We start from the raw sequence: 17,169 nt of genomic DNA, 5'->3' as shown, positions 1-17,169 counted from the left end.
CCTGCAGCTGCCTGCAGGGAGGCTGTAGCCAGGTGGGGTTGGGCTCTGCTGCCAGGCAAGCAGCAACAGAAGAAGGGGACACAGCCTCAAGCTGTGCCAGGGCAGGTCTAGGCTGGATGTTGTTAGGAAGTTGTTGTCAGAGAGAGTGATTGGCATTGGAATGGGCTGCCCAGGGAGGTGGTGGAGTGGCTGTGGCTGGAGGTGTTGCAGCCAAGCCTGGCTGGGGCACTTAGTGCCATGGTCTGGTTGGTTGGCCAGGGCTGGGTGCTAGGTTAGGCTGGCTGAGCTTGGAGCTCTCTTCCAACCTGGTTGGTTCTATGATTCTGTGAAAGGAGGAAAGTATTTGGACTTTAGAGCTTTTAGGACCATTGTGGTGAGGACAGAGGGGAGAGAGTGTTTGCAGTGAGCAATTGTAGGGATGTATTTAAATCAAACCTGAGACCTATGTCAGGGGTTGCTGACCTGATGTTGTGAACAGCTGTGTCAGGCAACAGCTGTTCAAGCTAAAGTGCTGAGAACCCTGATGGAAGTAGTCTGGTAATGTTCTTGAGCTCCATGTGAAGGAAAAGGTACTGAAGACTTTGATGCTTAGAACCTGCTCTAGGATAGGGTGTCCCTGCCCATGGCAGGAGGGGTTGGAACCAGATGATCCTTGTGGTCCCTTCCAACCCTGGCTGATTCTGTGAACCAGTAACCACCTTAGAATGCAGACAGCAACACCTGATGTTGTTTGGCTGAGGAGAGCTGTGGGCAATTAGCAGCCCTGAGGGACACATCCAAGCACCTGCAAGGATGGTCTGAGCTGCAGAAAAGGTACCAGATCAGTACAGGACGTTAAGGCCTGGAAAGGCTGGTGGAGAAAACCAGAAAAAGGCAGGATGGGGAATGTCACATTGAATTAACTGCTCAGAACACCTGCTTGGCTCTGACTGGCCTAAGTGACTTCAATTAATTTCTCTCCAACTCATAACTCCTTTCCTTCTGCTTGTTCTCTTTTTGCTGTTGTTGTTGCAGGCTTTGTAGCAGGAGCTCTGCCAAGCTGTTGGGGTTTTTTATGTAGCCTACAGCACCTCCACAAATCAGCTTCTGCCATGAAGTTGTTTAAATTGCAGACTTTAAAATCCTTATGGACTCTGAAGCCTCCCAACAGGCCTGTCCACGGGCACCCCAGGCTGCTGGTCTCTGATGTCTACTCTCAATACGAGTCCATCAGGAGGGGGGAGCAGGAAATACCAAAGTACTTCAACTTTGCAAGTGATGTACTGGACAAGTGGACTGAGATTGAAAAGGTAGGTGAGCTTTGTTGTGCAGATCACATACTTGAGGTGAAAATGCAGTTTTAAATGGTGCTGGGAGAGAGGAGCTGAAGGTGAGGCAGCAGTGTGCCCAGATGGGCAGCAGAGCCAATGGCATCCTGGGTTGGCTCAGGAGCAGTGTGGGCAGCAGGACAAGGGAGGTTCTTCTGCCCCTGTGCTCAGCACTGCTCAGGCCACCCCTGGAGTGCTGTGTCCAGTTCTGGGCTCCTCCATTCAAGAGAGATGTTGAGGTGCTCGAAGGTGTCCAGGCTGATGGAGCTGGGGGTGTGCAGCCTGCAGCAGAGGAGTCTCAGGGCAGAGCTCATTGCTGTCTACAACCACCTGCAGGGAGGCTGTAGCCAGGTGGGGTTGGGCTCTGCTGTCAGGCAGCCAGCACCAGAAGAAGGGGACACAGCCTCAAGCTGTGCCAGTGGAGGTCTAGGCTCAGTGTTAGGAGGAAGTTGTTGGCAGAGAGAGTGATTGGCATTGGAATGGGCTGCCCAGGGAGGTGGTGGAGTGGCTGTGGCTGGAGGTGTTGCAGCCAAGCCTGGCTGGGGCACTTAGTGCCATGGTCTGGTTGGTTGGTTGGGCTGGGTGCTAGGTTGGGCTGGGTGAGCTTGGAGCTCTCTTCCAACCTGCTTGATTCTAGGAGTCTATGAAAGTTTAATCTTAAATGAGTTGGGGTTGCCTACCAAAGAAAAAAATCAGTTTCCCAAACCACTTTGCATTCCAGAGTTAGGCAAAATCTCCTTTCTTGCTTCATCTAAAAAATGCCTCTGCCCCTTGCTGCTCCCTGTGCAGGCAGGAAAAGCACTGGCAGGTCCCTCCTGCCTTTGTTTAACCTCAGAATTGCTGTGCTTATCCTTTTGCATGCTGTGCCATTGGCTGTTCCCCTCACAAACATGCAGCCAAGGTGGCAGTAGCATTGCTCGGTAGGGGAAGCTGTCCCACAGAAGGCTTTCAGCATGAGGGTGGTGAGAGCCTGGGATGGGTTGCCCAGGAGGTGTCTGAGGCCCCATGGCTGGAGGTGTTTAAGGCCAGGCTGGATGAGGCTGTGGGCAGCCTGATCTAGGGTAGGGTGTCCCTGCCCACAGCAGGGGCCTGGCTGATGCTTGTGTCCCTTCCAACCCTGACTGACTCTAGGATTCTATGTTTAACTGCCTTGCTCCAAAGTGGACTGGGTTTTGTGCTTGTCCAGGTGCCCTGGAGTTAGAGACCACTTACCCTCCTCTTCCTGAGCAGGCAGGCTGCAATGAGTCCTGGGACATTGTGCTGTCCTGCTGTGCTAGTTTGTCCCCTGCCTGTGCTGCTCCTGTTCCACAGCATTCCACAGCTCCATCCAGAGCATCAGGACTAGTCTGTGAAGTATTTAACTGTGTCTGTTGTTCTGTAGGAGCCCAAATAGGATCCAGACTAGAACTGAGCCTGGAGACAGTAGGGCTAGCAAGGATTTCAGGTTCAGAGAAGGATGACTTATTGGGAATATGTGGGCTTGATCTGCACCAAATCATGAGCCATGGGGGACAAAGGGGCAAAGACCAAGCTGAGTGCTGGTTGTGAAACACTTGCTCCTTCCACACCTTCATTTGTAATGCCCTGGTCTTCAAGGAGAAAATGCTTTGGCTTCGGATCTCTGTGTTTTGTAGGCTAACAGGAGACCTCCAAACCCTGCCCTGTGGTGGGTAAACGGAGAAGGAGAAGAAGTGAGGTGGAGCTTTGAGGAGCTGGGGTGGCTGTCTCGGAAGGTGGCCAATGTGCTGACTCAAGTGTGCGGGCTGCAGCAGGGGGACAGAGTTGTCGTGCTCCTGCCGCGCGTCCCGGAGTGGTGGCTGGTCAACGTGGCTTGCATGCGAGCAGGTCGGTGAGCACGCCCGGGGCTGGCACAGGTGGCTCCTGCCAGCTGGGAGGAGCAGGAATCGCTGTGGCTGAGAGAGGAAAAGGCATGCAAGAGCTTGGCGAGTGGCCCTGGCTGCCCGGTACCAGGCAGTCCTGAAGGAGTGGCACCAAGCGCCATAGGACAGGAGGCTCGTGCAGCGGGCAGGGGTGGCAGGAGGCAGGGAAGAGCCTCAGAATCACCAGCCAGCTCCACATGTCTCTCCTCAGAGGAGAGCACAAGCAGCTGCACTAGAGCACTCTGTTTGGCTTGGTAGTGACAGGACAAATGAAACTCAGAGGTCAGCCTGGGAAGAGTTTCATAGTTTGGGTTCTTAGAGAAGAGTCAGATGAGGAAAAGATACCACCCCAAAGTGACTGTATTGCTCTTGCAGGAGTTGTCTTGATTCCAGGAATATCCCAGCTGTCAGCCAAAGACATATTGTACCGGCTGCAGGCCTCGGGGGCCAAGTGCATTGTGACCCATGACAGGCTGGCACCTGCCGTGGACTCGGTGGCATCGCAGTGCCAGCTCCTGAAGACTAAGCTCATCGTGTCCAAAGGCAGTAGGGAGGGGTGGCTGAACTTCACTGACCTGTACAAGTGAGTATGAGATCTGAGGGGTGGCTGAGCTTCACTGACCTGTACAAGTGAGGATGAGACCTGAGGGGTGGCTGAGCTTCACTGACCTGTACAAGTGAGGATGAGATAGTGAGGGGTGGCTGAGCTTCACTGACCTGTACAAGTGAGGATGAGATAGTGAGGGGTGGCTGAGCTTCACTGACCTGTACAAGTGAGGATGAGATAGTGAGGGGTGGCTGAGCTTCACTGACCTGTACAAGTGAGGATGAGATAGTGAGGGGTGGCTGAGCTTCACTGACCTGTACAAGTGAGGATGAGATCTGAGGGGTGGCTGAGCTTCAGAGGAGGCTCAGGGCAGAGCTCATTGCTGTCTACAACTACCTGAAGGGAGGCTGTAGCCAGGTGGGGTTGGGCTCTTCTGCCAGGCAAGCAGCAACAGAAGAAGGGGACACAGTCTCAAGCTGTGCCAGGGCAGGTCTAGGCTGGATGTTAGGAGGAAGTTGTTGTCAGAGAGAGTGATTGGCATTGGAATGGGCTGCCCAGGGAGGTGGTGGAGTGGCTGTGGCTGGAGGTGTTGCAGCCAAGCCTGGCTGGGGCACTTAGTGCCATGGTCTGGTTGGTTGGGCAGGGCTGGGTGCTAGGTTGGCCTGGCTGAGCTTGGAGCTTGCTTCCAGCCTGCTTGATTCTATATGAGAGGTGACTGAACTTCACTGATGTGTACAAGTGCGTGTGAGGGGTGGCTGAACTTCACTGAGCTGTGCAAGTGAGTGTGCAGTATTGGAGCTGCAGTCACAGCGCAGAAGCAGAGCTGTTCTCCATGAGTGCTGATGGAGAAGTACTCATCAAATGCCAGCACTAAGGTGCTGCTCCTGACTGCTTGACTGCAGGCCCACACCAGAGGTGTTTGCTGACAGTGCTCTCATTCTGGGCAGTTTCTATCCAGTCCTTTTTAAACCTGTTTTTAAGAAGTAGAACTTCACATTGTTTAATCTACTTTGTCAAAAAGCTTCTGTGATGTTTCTGTGGGGTTGGAGTCTTGCAATATGCAGAGCCTCATTACATTCTAAAGCCTGTGATGATTGCATTCCTTCTCTGTCTGCAAGGACCCAGTCTGCTGAGCATTCCTGCGTGAGAACAAGGCTGCAAGATGCAATGACTGTCTTCTTCACCAGTGGGACCACAGGGTCTCCAAAGATGGCTGAGCATTCCCAGGGCAGTCTTGGACTCAGACCCCTTTTAAGTGAAAGGTATGAAAAGTTTGCACTTGGCTGAGCTGAAGCTGCACAGCAGAACTGATGAAAAATAACTAAGGATTGGCCAAGAAGGCCAAGGGGATCCTGGGGTGCATTAAGAGTGTGTCCAGCAGATCAAGGGAGGTTCTCCTCCCCCTCTACTCTGCCCTGCTGAGACCTCATCTTGTGTACTGCCTTCAGTTTTGAGCTTCCCAGTTGAAGAGGGGCAGGGATCTGCTGGAGAGGGTCCAGCAGAGGGCTATGAGGATGATGAGGGGACTGCAGCACTGCCTAATGAGGAGAGGCTGAGACACCTGGGGCTGCTTAGTCTGGAGAAGAGAAGGCTGAGAGGGGATTGAATCAATGCTTGTAACTATCTGAGGGCTGGGGGTCAGGAGCAGAGGACAGGCTCTGCTCACTGCTCCCTGGGATAGGACAAGGAGCAGTGGATGTAAGTTGCAGCACAACACAAGGGGGAACTTCTTTACTGCAAGGCTCCCCAGAGAGGTTCTGGAGCTTTTCAAGGCCTGTCTGGGTGTGTTCCTCTGTGACCTGAGCTAGACTGTGTGGTCCTGCTCTGGCAGGGGGTTGGACTCGATGATTTTCTTGGGTGCCTTCCACCCCCTAACATCGTGTGAGCCTGTAACAGGGTATGCCCCCAGTCCTTCTCCCTCAGACTGGACTGGAAACTCAGCAGATGCCCAGGGCAGGATCACCTCAGCTTGTTTTCATATCTCTTAACCTTTCTTTAGAGTGGGTCAAAGGGAATACTTCAGTGCAGAGAACCAGAGATAGAATCATAGAATGATTTAGGTTGGAAAGGACCTCAAAGCTCAGCCAGTTCCAACCCCTGCCATAGGCAGGGACACCTCCCACTAGAACAAGTCACTCAAGGCCTCATCTAACCTGGCACTGAACACCTACAGGGAGGTGGTGGAGCACAGAATCACCCAAGGTGATCTTTGATCACTTTGGGTGATTCTGTGCTCCACAGCCTCCCTGGGCAACCTGTGCCAGTGTCTCACCACCCTCACTGCAAACAACCCTTTCCTAACATCCAGTTTCAATCTCCCCTGTGCCAGTTCAAACCCATTCCTCCTCATCCTGTCATTACCAGACCTTGTCAATAGTCCCTCCTCAGCCCTCCTGCAGACCCCTTCAGATACTGGAAGGCCACTCCAAGGTCTCCTCCAAGCCTTCTCTTCTCCAGCCTGCACAGTCCCAACTCTCTCAGCCTGTCCTCAGAGCAGAGCTGCTGCAGCCCTCTCAGCATCTTGGTGCCTCCTCTGCATTGGCTCCTACAATTCCATGTCTTTCCTGTTTTGGGGCCTCCAGGACTGCAGGTGGGGTCTGAGGAGAGCAGAGCCAAGGGGCAGAGTGCCCTGCCTTGCCCTGCTGCCCACACTGCTCTTGCTGCAGCCCAGCACAGGGTTGTGTCTGGCTGTCCCACAGCTGGAAGAGGCTTTGTGACACACACATGAGCAGAGCTTGCCCAAATGTCCCTGTCTCCTGAGTGCTGCTGCTACCTCCTTATCTCCCTACCTAGTGGAAATGCACTGTACTGACATTGAGACTCCTCTTTCCCTTGCTGTCTGCTGTGCTTTGAGTGGCACCACGAGTGTGTGGTGCAGGGTATGTGTGTGTATCTCTTTATGCAAACACATAGTTGGGTGCCCTTTTATCCTAGGGCTAGCAGTCCATGAAATAAACTCCCTCAGCGTGCCCAGTGCCCATGTGTCTTGTCAGAAATCTTGGCCTTGTTGCTTTCTTCTGTTTACTTTGTTTGATGCTTTGGTTTGGGCTTTTCTTAAAGCATTTTCATTCTGTTTTCATTCTTTTTTTTCTTTCCCCCTCCTCTGTCAGATACTGGCTGGATTTGACTCCCTCGGACATAATATGGAACACATCAGACACAGGATGGGTGGTAGCTTCACTGGGAAGTGTTTTTGATCCCTGGACCTTTGGAGCATGCATCTTTATACATAATCTACCGCAGATTGAAGCATCAACCATCCTAAACGTAAGTTAAACATTGGGGAGATGTGTTCCTCTGCACCAAGGGCCCCAAAAAGTCATCCTGAGCAGCACCCACAGACTTCACAAGAGCTCTGTCCACAGTGGTCTTTGAGGTGCCATATCCATTGCTTAAAGGCCCTGTTGGCATTTTAATTGTACCCAGAAGGGGACGAACCTGCAGCTGGCTCACACATTCTGCTTGCAGCTGGCGAGGACGTGAATGAAGCAGTAACACAGTACCATCAGGTTTGGAAGAGACCTCACAGATCATCAAGTCCAACCCTTTAAGCCCATCCAACAGTGGCACTTGTTGCTTGCCTTGTGTTCCAGTGATGCTGGAAGCGATACCAGCTGGCATTAATGGGGCCAAACAGAAGTGTTCCACTGCCCACACTGCCCAAGGTGGAAGGGAAAACCTGCCCTGTAACGTGGACACAGGCAGGCTTGCTGTGGCCACGCTCCAAGCTGTGCAGCCTGGCTGTGGTGTGGGCATGCTAGCATGGCACTTTGTCCCGTCAGATGTGCGGTGAACCTCTGCCTGTTGCACCCAGCTCTAGGAGAGCTGCTGCTCAACAGGGAGCACGTGGTGCTTTTGCTTAGGAAGCAGAGCTACATTTGCCCCCTCTAGCACATGCAGAAGGCAGGGCTGTGTCTGAGCTTCACCTCTCCATCTTGTTTCACTTGCCAGACCCTCTGCAGGTTCCCCATCGACACCCTGATCGGTGCTCCCACGCTGTTCCGCATGCTGGTGCAAAGTGATCTCTCCAAGTAGGTCAAGAAAGGGTTTTACTGATGTTCCACCTACCCTCCCTACACTGCAGTCATCTCCCACACCTACCTGCTTGACCCAAAATAGGTGGTGGCTCCAGGGAGGTTGTGGAGCACAGAATCTCTGGTCACATTGGGTGATTCTGTGCTCCACAGCCTCCCTGTGCCAGTGTCTCACTACCCTCACTGCAAAGAATCCTTTCCTAACATCCAGTTTGAATCTCCCTTCTGACAGTTCAAACCCATTCCTCCTCACCCTGTCATTACAAGACAATAGTCCCCCCTCAGCCTTCCTGTAGCCCTCTTCAGATACTGGAAGTTGATGACAGCATCAACATGAGCTGTCCACGCTCTGGCCAGGGCTGTCATCCTCGAAAGGCAGCATCAGCCTGAGTGTGAGGGGCTGACTTGGGGCAGTTGTGCATCATCCCTTGCTCCAGTTCTCACTGCCTGCCACTGCTCCTCCTCCTCTCCTTGCACTTTCTCACCTAGGCTGTTGCAGAGGTCTGGTGATCAGAGCTCTGGCTCAGCAAATCATCTGTGCTTAGTTGTGGGCATGTCCTTGAATCTCAGCTGACTTCAGCAAAACCTTTCTTTTTCTTGTGTGTTTAGCCCTTGACTGCTGCTTGTGGATAGTGCTGGGCCCAGACTGGTGTCTTGGCTCTATCAGAAGCCCTCTGATTTCCCCACTCCATGAGGCTAACTCTGCCAGTCAACAGCTCTCTAGTCGTGTTTGTTTACAGTGTCATGCTCCTTGCCTTGCCAGCAGATTTAAGGACTGACTCTCTTGTTTTTAACTCCCTGTGAAGCTACAAGTTCATGAAGCTGAAGCACTGCCTGAGTGGAGGGGAGCCACTCAACCCAGAAGTCATGGAGCAGTGGAAAAGCAAGACTGGGCTGGATATCCATGAAATCTATGGGCAGACTGAAACGGTACCTCTGCAGGGAAAAGGCTCTCTTAGGTCTGGGTAGCTCCTTCCTGCTTGACGATGTTTTGAGCTGTGTTCACAGAGTCACAGCAACACCCAGCTTGGCAAAGCCCCTCAGGATCACCAAGTCCAACCTAGAACCCTACTCTGCAAGACTCACCTTAAACCACAGCCCCCAAGCACCGCATCCAAATCACCCTTAAACACACCCAGGGTGGGTGACTCCACCACCTCCCTGGGCAGCTCATTCCAGTCCCTGACTGCTCTCTCCATGAAGAACCTTTTCCTAATGTCCAATCTAAACCTCCCCAGCCTCAGCTTGCAGCCATTCTCCCTGGTTCTGTCTCCAGTTACCTGTGAGCAGAGCCCAGCAGCAGCCTCTCCACAATGTCCCTTCAAGGTAGTTGTAGACAGCCATGAGGTCTCAGCCTCCTCTTCCTCACATGAACCATCCCCAGCTGCCTCAGTTGCTCCTCGTCAGGTTTATTCTCCAAGCCCTTCCCCGGGGGAGCCTCCAGTTGCCCTCCTTTGAACTGCTCCAGCACCTCCACATCTCTCTCTCCAAACTGAACACAACGCTTGGGGTGTGGCCTCACCAGAGCAGAGTCCAAGGGGCAGTCGCCTCCCTGCTCCTGCCGGACACAGCGTTTGTAATGCACGTTAGCATGGTCCTGCTCTGCCAGGGGGGTTGGGCTCCATGATCTCTTTGGGTCCCTTCCAACCCCTGACATCCTCTGAGCCCTTGGCTTTCTTGGCTGCCCGGGCACGCTGCTGGCTGCCCTTCAGCCGCCCGGGCACGCTGCTGGCTGCCCTTCAGCCGCCCGGGCACGCTGCTGGCTGCCCTTCAGCCGCCCGGGCACGCTGCTCACACTGCTGGCTGCCCTTCAGCCGCCCGGGCACTCTGCTGGCTGCCCTTCAGCCGCCCGGGCACGCTGCTGGCTGCCCTTCAGCCGCCCGGGCACGCTGCTCACACTGCTGGCTGCCCTTCAGCCGCCCGGGCACGCTGCTCACGCTGCTGGCTGCCCTTCAGCCGCCCGGGCACGCTGCTCACACTGCTGGCTGCCCTTCAGCCGCCCGGGCACTCTGCTGGCTGCCCTTCAGCCGCCCGGGCACGCTGCTCACACTGCTGGCTGCCCTTCAGCCGCCCGGGCACTCTGCTGGCTGCCCTTCAGCCGCCCGGGCACGCTGCTCACGCTGCTGGCTGCCCTTCAGCCGCCCGGGCACGCTGCTCACGCTGCTGGCTGCCCTTCCGCCGCCCGGGCACGCTGCTGGCTGCCCTTCAGCCGCCCGGGCACGCTGCTGGCTGCCCTTCAGCCGCCCGGGCACGCTGCTGGCTGCCCTTCAGCCGCCCGGGCACGCTGCTCACACTGCTGGCTGCCCTTCAGCCGCCCGGGCACGCTGCTGGCTGCCCTTCAGCCGCCCGGGCACGCTGCTCACGCTGCTGGCTGCCCTTCAGCCGCCCGGGCACGCTGCTGGCTGCCCTTCAGCCGCCCGGGCACGCTGCTGGCTGCCCTTCAGCCGCCCGGGCACTCTGCTGGCTGCCCTTCAGCCGCCCGGGCGCTCTGCTCACACTGCTGGCTGCCCTTCAGCCGCCCGGGCACGCTGCTGGCTGCCCTTCAGCCGCCCGGGCACGCTGCTCACGCTGCTGGCTGCCCTTCAGCCGCCCTGGCACGCTGCTGGCTGCCCTTCAGCCGCCCTGGCACTCTGCTGGCTGCCCTTCAGCCGCCCGGGCACTCTGCTGGCTGCCCTTCAGCCGCCCGGGCACTCTGCTGGCTGCCCTTCAGCCGCCCGGGCACTCTGCTGGCTGCCCTTCAGCCGCCCGGGCACGCTGCTGGCTGCCCTTCAGCCGCCCGCCTTGGCAAGAGCACCGCCTGTGTGTGCGAACGTTGCGGCGATCCCTTCTGCTGGCCGCCCCTGTCGGAGCTGCCTGCTCCTGGCTCTCCTTAGAGAAGCCTCCCGAAGCGCAGGCGCTGGGACAAGCGCTGCCAGCATTCCAGGAATGTCCTTAAGCAAATTCCAGGTGACAGGCCAGAGGCTGGACTCCGAATCTAAGGGAGCAGAGTGCTCAGCAGAGCATGTGCCACAGGATTCCTCCAGGGACTTCCTCGATGCTTACCTCTCTGTACCGTATAGCACTGACGCAGAGGATCCTCTCCATCTTCATTCCTTGCCTGGGCACCATTCTGGGGCACACCTGTAACCAGCTGAGTGCCAGCGGAGCAGTTTGCCACTGCAAAAACTCAGTTCTGTTTTGCTTTGCTCTATTTACAGGGAATAATCTGCTCTGTTTTTAGAGGAATGAAGATTAAACCTGGATCAATGGGGAAGGCAGCTCCCCTCCTGGATGTTCAGGTTTGGTGTAGAGGCTCTCACAGCCTTCCCCCCCACACACCCCTTTTTGGCTTGCAGCCTTGTGTGTGTGTGTGTTTGTGTTCTCACTGGGCTGAATTCTCACTGCTTTTCATTCCAGATCATAGACAAAAACGCCAAGGTGCTGCCTCCAGGGCAGCAGGGGGAAATTGCTGTCAGAAGCAAACCTATCAGACCCCTTTGGTTGTTCTCTAAATATGTGGTAAGAACTTCATTTTATTCCTCACCACCACCAATCGCCCCAAGACCTCGGAGGTCTCTTCCAACCTTCTTGGTTCTATGATGCTAAGATCTCTGCAGCTGCACAGTGCTTCCAAAGGCTCAGTATTTCCCCCTGCTTTAGTGTTTATTAGCAGCGTGGTTGGTTTGGATTTGTGGGTGCTAGAAAGGGGAAGAGGAGAACTTTACTCAAGATTGAGTTTTGTTTGGTTTAAGAAGCGAAATGGGAGATTTCTGTTGCTGTTTTTTAAATGCATTGTCACAGAATCACAGAACTTTAGAGGTTGGAAGGGACCCCCAGAGATCACTGAGTCCACCCCCCCTGCCAAGGCAGCATCACCCAGGGTAGTTTGCACAGGAATGCATCGAGGCAGGTTTGGAAAGTCTCCAGAGGAGAAGAGTCCACAACCTCTCTGGGCAGCCTGCCTCAGGGCTCTGGCACCCTCGCTGGAAAGAAGCTTCTCCTCGCGTTGAGGTGGAACCTTCTCTGTTCCCATTGGTATCCATTGCTCCCTATCTTACTACTGTGCACCACCAGATGGGTCAAGAACTGCCTGCAGGGCCAGGCCCAGGGAGTGGTGGTGAATGGTGCCACATCCAGCTGGCAGCTGTCACTGGTGGTGAGCCTCAGGGATCAGTGCTGGGACCAGTGCTGTTCAGTATCTTTATTGATGATCTAGACCAGGGCATTGAGTCCAGCATCAGTAAGTTTGCAGGTGACACCAAGCTAGGAGCAGCTGTGGAGCTGTTGGAGGGTAGGAGAGCCCTGCAGAGGGACCTGGCCATGCTGGCTGGGTAGGCAGAGGCCAGTGGGATGAGACTGAACAAGGCCAAGTGCTTTGGCCACAACAACCCCAAGCAGCACTGCAGGCTGAGGCCAGAGTGTCTGAGAGCAGGCAGGCAGAGAGGGAGCTGGGGGTGCTGGGAGAGAGGAGCTGAAGCTGAGGCAGCAGTGCCCAGGTGGGCAGTAGAGCCAATGGCATCCTGGACTGGCTCAGGAGCAGTGTGGGTCTGGTTGGTTGGCCAGGGCTGGGTGCTAGGTTGGGCTGGCTGAGCTTGGAGCTCTCTTCCACCCTGGTTGATTCTATGACTCTATGAAACAGAGCTTGGCCCCCTCCATGTGACACCCGCCCCTCAGATATTTGTATACAGTGATCAGTTCTCCTCTCAGTCTCCAGTGTTTTGTAGCAATGTGTCCTGAGCATGAAGTTTGAGTGCAGAACACTGCTGTGTGCTGGCAGAGTGTGGGTAATGCCCACTCAGCATCTGCATCCCTGTTGGTCCCCCCCTAGGGTAACCCTCAGAAAACCGCCGCAAGCGAGCGTGGGGACTTCTACGTCACTGGGGACAAAGGCACCATGGATGAGGATGGCTACTTCCAGTTTATTGGAAGAGATGATGACATCATCATTTCCTCAGGGTCAGTTTGCATGCTTCTGCTCATCTGCCATGGGGTGTTGCTGGGGAGCTTCTGGCACAGCAGCCTGTGATGAGTGTGCTGCCCTCTTGGCTCAGGAACCCTTGCTTTATGGTTAGCTTCCCATGGACCTGCTTTGTCATCTTGCTGCCCCCAGTGGCCTCTGCATCTGTTTCCCCTGGAACGTTCCTTTGGTTTCCACAAACAGTGAAGGATTCCATTGGCAGAGCAGGGGTTTTAATCCAGCTTGGGTTGTGACTAAAATTACAGCAGCACAGCAGCATTCTGGTTGGAAAAGCCCCTCGGGATCACCAACTCCAACCCATAACCCTGGAAAGGCTCCACAGAAGGAGACTCCACAAGCTCTCTGGGCAGCCTGTGCCAGTGCTCTGGAGCCCTTACAGTAAAGAAGTTTCCCCTTGTGCTGAGCTGGAACCTCCTGTGCTGCAGCTTCCATCCATTGCTGCTTGTCCTGTCCATGAAGTGGTAAAGGTCTTTTCCGGCCTGAACTATTCTATGATTCAGTGAAAGATTTTATTTTTAAGACAAAGAAATGCAGCAAGCTGCCATTGTGTGCTGTGGTACCAGAACTTGGCTTCAGCTGACACAGAAGAGCTCAGCTGCAGAGATGGTTGGATTGGGTGCTAGCTCCCAGCAGAGGGATGGAGAATGAGCATTCCCGAGCACCCCGCAGTGCTCCTGTCTTCTGCCACAGCCAACTTGCCCACTCTGCATGAAGTTTCTGTGCCTGGTTGCTGGTTCATTTTGGTTTGGGTTTTCCTCCACAATATGATAATTCAAATACATTTTGTGTCCAGTTCTGAGCTCCTCAGTTCAAGAGAGATGTTGAGGTGCTGGAAGGTGTTTGGAGAAGGGCAGCAAGGCTGGGGAGGGGCCTGGAGCAGAGCCCTGTGAGGAGAGGCTGAGGGAGCTGGGGGTGTGCAGCCTGCAGCAGAGGAGGCTCAGGGCAGAGCTCATTGCTGTCTGCAGCTGCCTGAAGGGAGGCTGTAGCCAGGTGGGGTTGGGCTCTGCTGCCAGGCAAGCAGCACCAGAAGAAGGGGACACAGTCTCAAGCTGTGCCAGGGCAGGTCTAGGCTGGATGTTGTTAGGAAGTTGCTGGCAGAGAGAGTGATTGGCATTGGAATGAGCTGCCCAGGGAGGTGGTGGAGTGGCTGTGCCTGGAGGTGTTGCAGCCAAGCCTGGCTGGGGCACTTAGTGCCATGGTCTGGTTGGTTGGGCAGGGCTGGGTGCTAGATTGGGCTGGATGAGCTTGGAGCTCTGTTCCAGCCTGGCTGATTCTGTGATCATGACATTTGGTCCTGGTGATGCAGCTCACAAAACCAAATGCTGCTTTTTTTCTCTCCTTACCCAGGTACCGCATTGGACCGTTTGAAGTAGAGAATGCCCTGATAGAGCATCCAGCAGTAGCTGAAACAGCTGTTGTGAGCAGCCCTGACCCTCTCAGAGGAGAGGTAATGATGCTGGACATTGTGGGGGGAGCTATAGCTATATGAAGTAGCTCCTAGTAACGTGCAGCCCTGCAGCAGTTGTGTCAATCTGCTTGCAGAGACAGGCAAGATCCCTTCCAATTTACATGCCTCTGCTCTTAGTTTCCTCTCATCCCAAGGAGGTCTTCTCTGTGGAGATCATTACAGTGGTGCTTGCATTCCCCTTGTTGTTAAGCACTTCTCTGCACCCTGAAATTGCTTTTTCTCTCTTTTTGTAGCCAGAGTTCTGCTATAACTGCCCTGGCATTAAACTCGGGCTGCACACAGGGAGAAAGCAGAGTCCTGTGCTGGGATGGTGTGGGCCTCCTGTGCTCGGGGTGACAGAGAGAAGCAAAACAGCCCTCAGCTGCAGAAAGAACCCTCTTCTTAATCCTCTTCCTTTGCCCCCACTGAGAGGACAGAGCAAATGCTTTTGTGTTCCAAGGGGGGCAGGAAAGCTACTTCCAGCTTTCCCTTCTGCACACACAGGTGCAGGAGCTGGGCACAGCCAGTTCCTGTGCTGTGCTGCTCTCTCTGTGCCTCCCTTTGGCATGTCATGTCTCTGAGCCATGCTGCTGACTGGTAAGCTGTATCTCAGCTCTTAAAAATGGGTGCTGTCAGGCCACTTTTGTTGACCTCACTTTACAGGTTGTGAAAGCATTTGTAGTCCTGTCCCCAGCCTTTTCCTCCAGTGACTTGGAAGGCTTGGCCCGGGACTTGCAGGAGCACGTCAAGCAGGCTACTGCTCCATACAAATACCCTAGGAAGGTGAGTGCTCTGGAGCAGAAGCTGGGGGCCAGGGCAGCCTTCCTTCAGTGGCAGGAGAGTCACTGCCTGGGCTTCCACAGCTTACCTGAAAGAGAGGGTGCTAAAGATTCAGCTACATGACTGGCTCCAGAGAACCTGTCCTAGAAAAGCATTAGTTTGTGTTGACAAAAGTGCTGGTTTCACCCCCTCCAAGAGTCCCAGGCCCTGTGTGGCATCCTAGTTAGAGCTGCATGCTCCAAGCCAGGCTCACCATTCTCCACGATGTGTTGAACCTTCTGCCAAGCACCCTGCTGAATTCAGGGCAGTGCCTGACTGAGTCTGAATAAGTTATTATTTACTGGTCCTTGCAGTGGATAGGCAAGAGGAAAGCCCAGGAGGATGGCCTTGATGTTCCTCACTAATCCCAGCACCAGAGGAAAAGAGCAGCCAGCAGTGCCTTAGTGCAGAGCTGGTAGGAGCCAAGGTCCATTCAGCCTCTGTGCCATTCACATCCTTTTTTCCTTCTTTGTGTCATTCATCTCTGACCCCTGACACCACTTAGGTATTCGTCCTTCTGTCAGAGGACTCCTGTTACAGACGAGTTGGGAGGCAGCAGTGCAGCTGTTTGGCCGCCTGGGCAGCCACAGAACTGGCTTCACCAGTGGCACAGTGTGCTGCCTTGGCTTGGCTTGGAGCTGGCCCTTTGGGCAAGCAGTTCTTACTGATGGGAATCCTTTGAGTATCCCCTGTATGCTGAGAGGCAGTGCTGGGCCACCAGCTCTGCAGAATGTCCTGCCCTGTTCTCTCTCTGCTTTTTTTATTCAGGTGGAATTTGTCCAGGAGCTGCCCAAGACAGCCACTGGGAAGATAAAGAGGAATGAATTGAGAAACAAAGAGTGGGGACGGGCGTAGCATTGTCTGGAAGTGAATGGAATTCTTTCAGTCCACTGACACCATCCGAACGTCTCTGGTCCAGCTGCCCCCTGCTGACTTGTGTGTGCTGAACACCTGAGCACCACAAGCTGCAGATAGCATCGGGATGCGATGTCTGTGCCTGCTCGCAGGGTTTGGACTGTCAGTACCGTAGTGGCAGCTCCTGAAGCACTGCTGACAGAGGGCACAAACCACACAACTCCATTCTGGTGCTGCTCATAGCCACAGGCTCACCAGGATTTGGCTGCTGACCCATGCCTGAGATCAGTGGAGGAATAGTGCTGGTGTTGATTGTCTGCTCCAGGGTGCAGAAAGGGCAACCACTCGAGTGGTTCAAATGCACTGTCCTTAGATGTTCAAAGTGCCTGCAGCACTCCTGGCATTTACTGCAGGTGGAAAGGCTCCTCCTTATTGCTGCCACCATCACTCTAGTTGATTGGATAGGGCTGGGTGCTAGGTTGGACTGGATGATCATTGAATCAACCAGGCTGGAAGAGAGCTCCAAGCTCATTCAGCCCAACCTAGCACCCAGCCCTGGCCAATCAACCAGACCATGGCACTAAGTGCCCCAGCCAGGCTTTACTTCAACACCTCCAGGGGTGGCAACTCCACCACCTCCCTGGGCAGCCCATTCCAATGCCAATCACTCTCTTCTATGATCTTTAGGCAGGAAGGGGAAGTCTTTTAGAGCTGTGCCTCACTGCCTCATGTTCTAGATCTCCTGCAGCACTAAAGTGAGATTAGAGAATCCCAATTCTGAGACAGTCAACTATTTTATTCCCTGCAAGTAAACACTTTGCTTGTGTCAGTGACACCATTTCTCTTCTGGCAACTGCTGGGAGGAGAGCAGTCCTCAATAAATGAATGTTTCCTTCAGGCCTCTTTGACAGTACCACCTTCCTTTTTGTCTAATGCTCCATAGAATTGGTCAGGGACCTCAGATCACTCTTCCCCCCTTCACTGCTAAGGTTTCTGGGAGCATTAGACTGCATGGCTACAGAACTAATCCTTAGTTCCTTGAATGCATTCCTTTGTGCACTTGCTTGTGGCTGCCTCAGGCTCTTCTCTGTGCCTCGTTGAGTGTCCTTCCAAAGCCATGGACTCCTGGGCCTTCAGGGGCTTCCCATCTTCTGCAGCCTTCTGCCTGGTTTCAAACAAGCAAGTGTTTAACCCCACCAAAGAAGCAAACCAGCAGCAAGTGAGATGATGAACAGGTGTGCAGGCTGGCATTAGGAACCCTGGGAGCTGCCCTCCTCTCTGCAGTTCGCTGTTTGGCAGTTCAACCCCGGTGATGGCTGAGGA

General features: G+C 54.4%; 1 protein-coding gene across 1 annotated transcript; it reads left to right on the top strand.

Moving 5' to 3' along the window:
* The first annotated feature begins 1,029 nt into the window (after window positions 1-1,029).
* On the top strand, window positions 1,030-16,744 carry LOC135180377 (acyl-coenzyme A synthetase ACSM4, mitochondrial-like). Its single transcript, XM_064152732.1, has 13 exons — window positions 1,030-1,289; window positions 2,942-3,152; window positions 3,563-3,770; window positions 4,853-4,996; window positions 6,845-7,001; window positions 7,686-7,765; window positions 8,575-8,698; window positions 10,966-11,046; window positions 11,165-11,266; window positions 12,576-12,703; window positions 14,073-14,172; window positions 14,836-14,955; window positions 15,760-16,744. The coding sequence occupies exons 1-13, from the start codon at window positions 1,092-1,094 to the stop codon at window positions 15,844-15,846; spliced, it is 1,740 nt and encodes a 579-aa protein (XP_064008802.1). The 5' UTR covers window positions 1,030-1,091; the 3' UTR covers window positions 15,847-16,744.
* The last annotated feature ends 425 nt before the right edge of the window (window positions 16,745-17,169 follow it).

Source organism: Pogoniulus pusillus, chromosome 13, assembly GCF_015220805.1.
Source record: "Pogoniulus pusillus isolate bPogPus1 chromosome 13, bPogPus1.pri, whole genome shotgun sequence".
NCBI classification, from domain to species: domain Eukaryota; kingdom Metazoa; phylum Chordata; class Aves; order Piciformes; family Lybiidae; genus Pogoniulus; species Pogoniulus pusillus.
The sequence above is the reverse complement of the archived record's forward strand: the minus strand, read 5'-3'. Positions and strand labels throughout refer to the sequence as shown.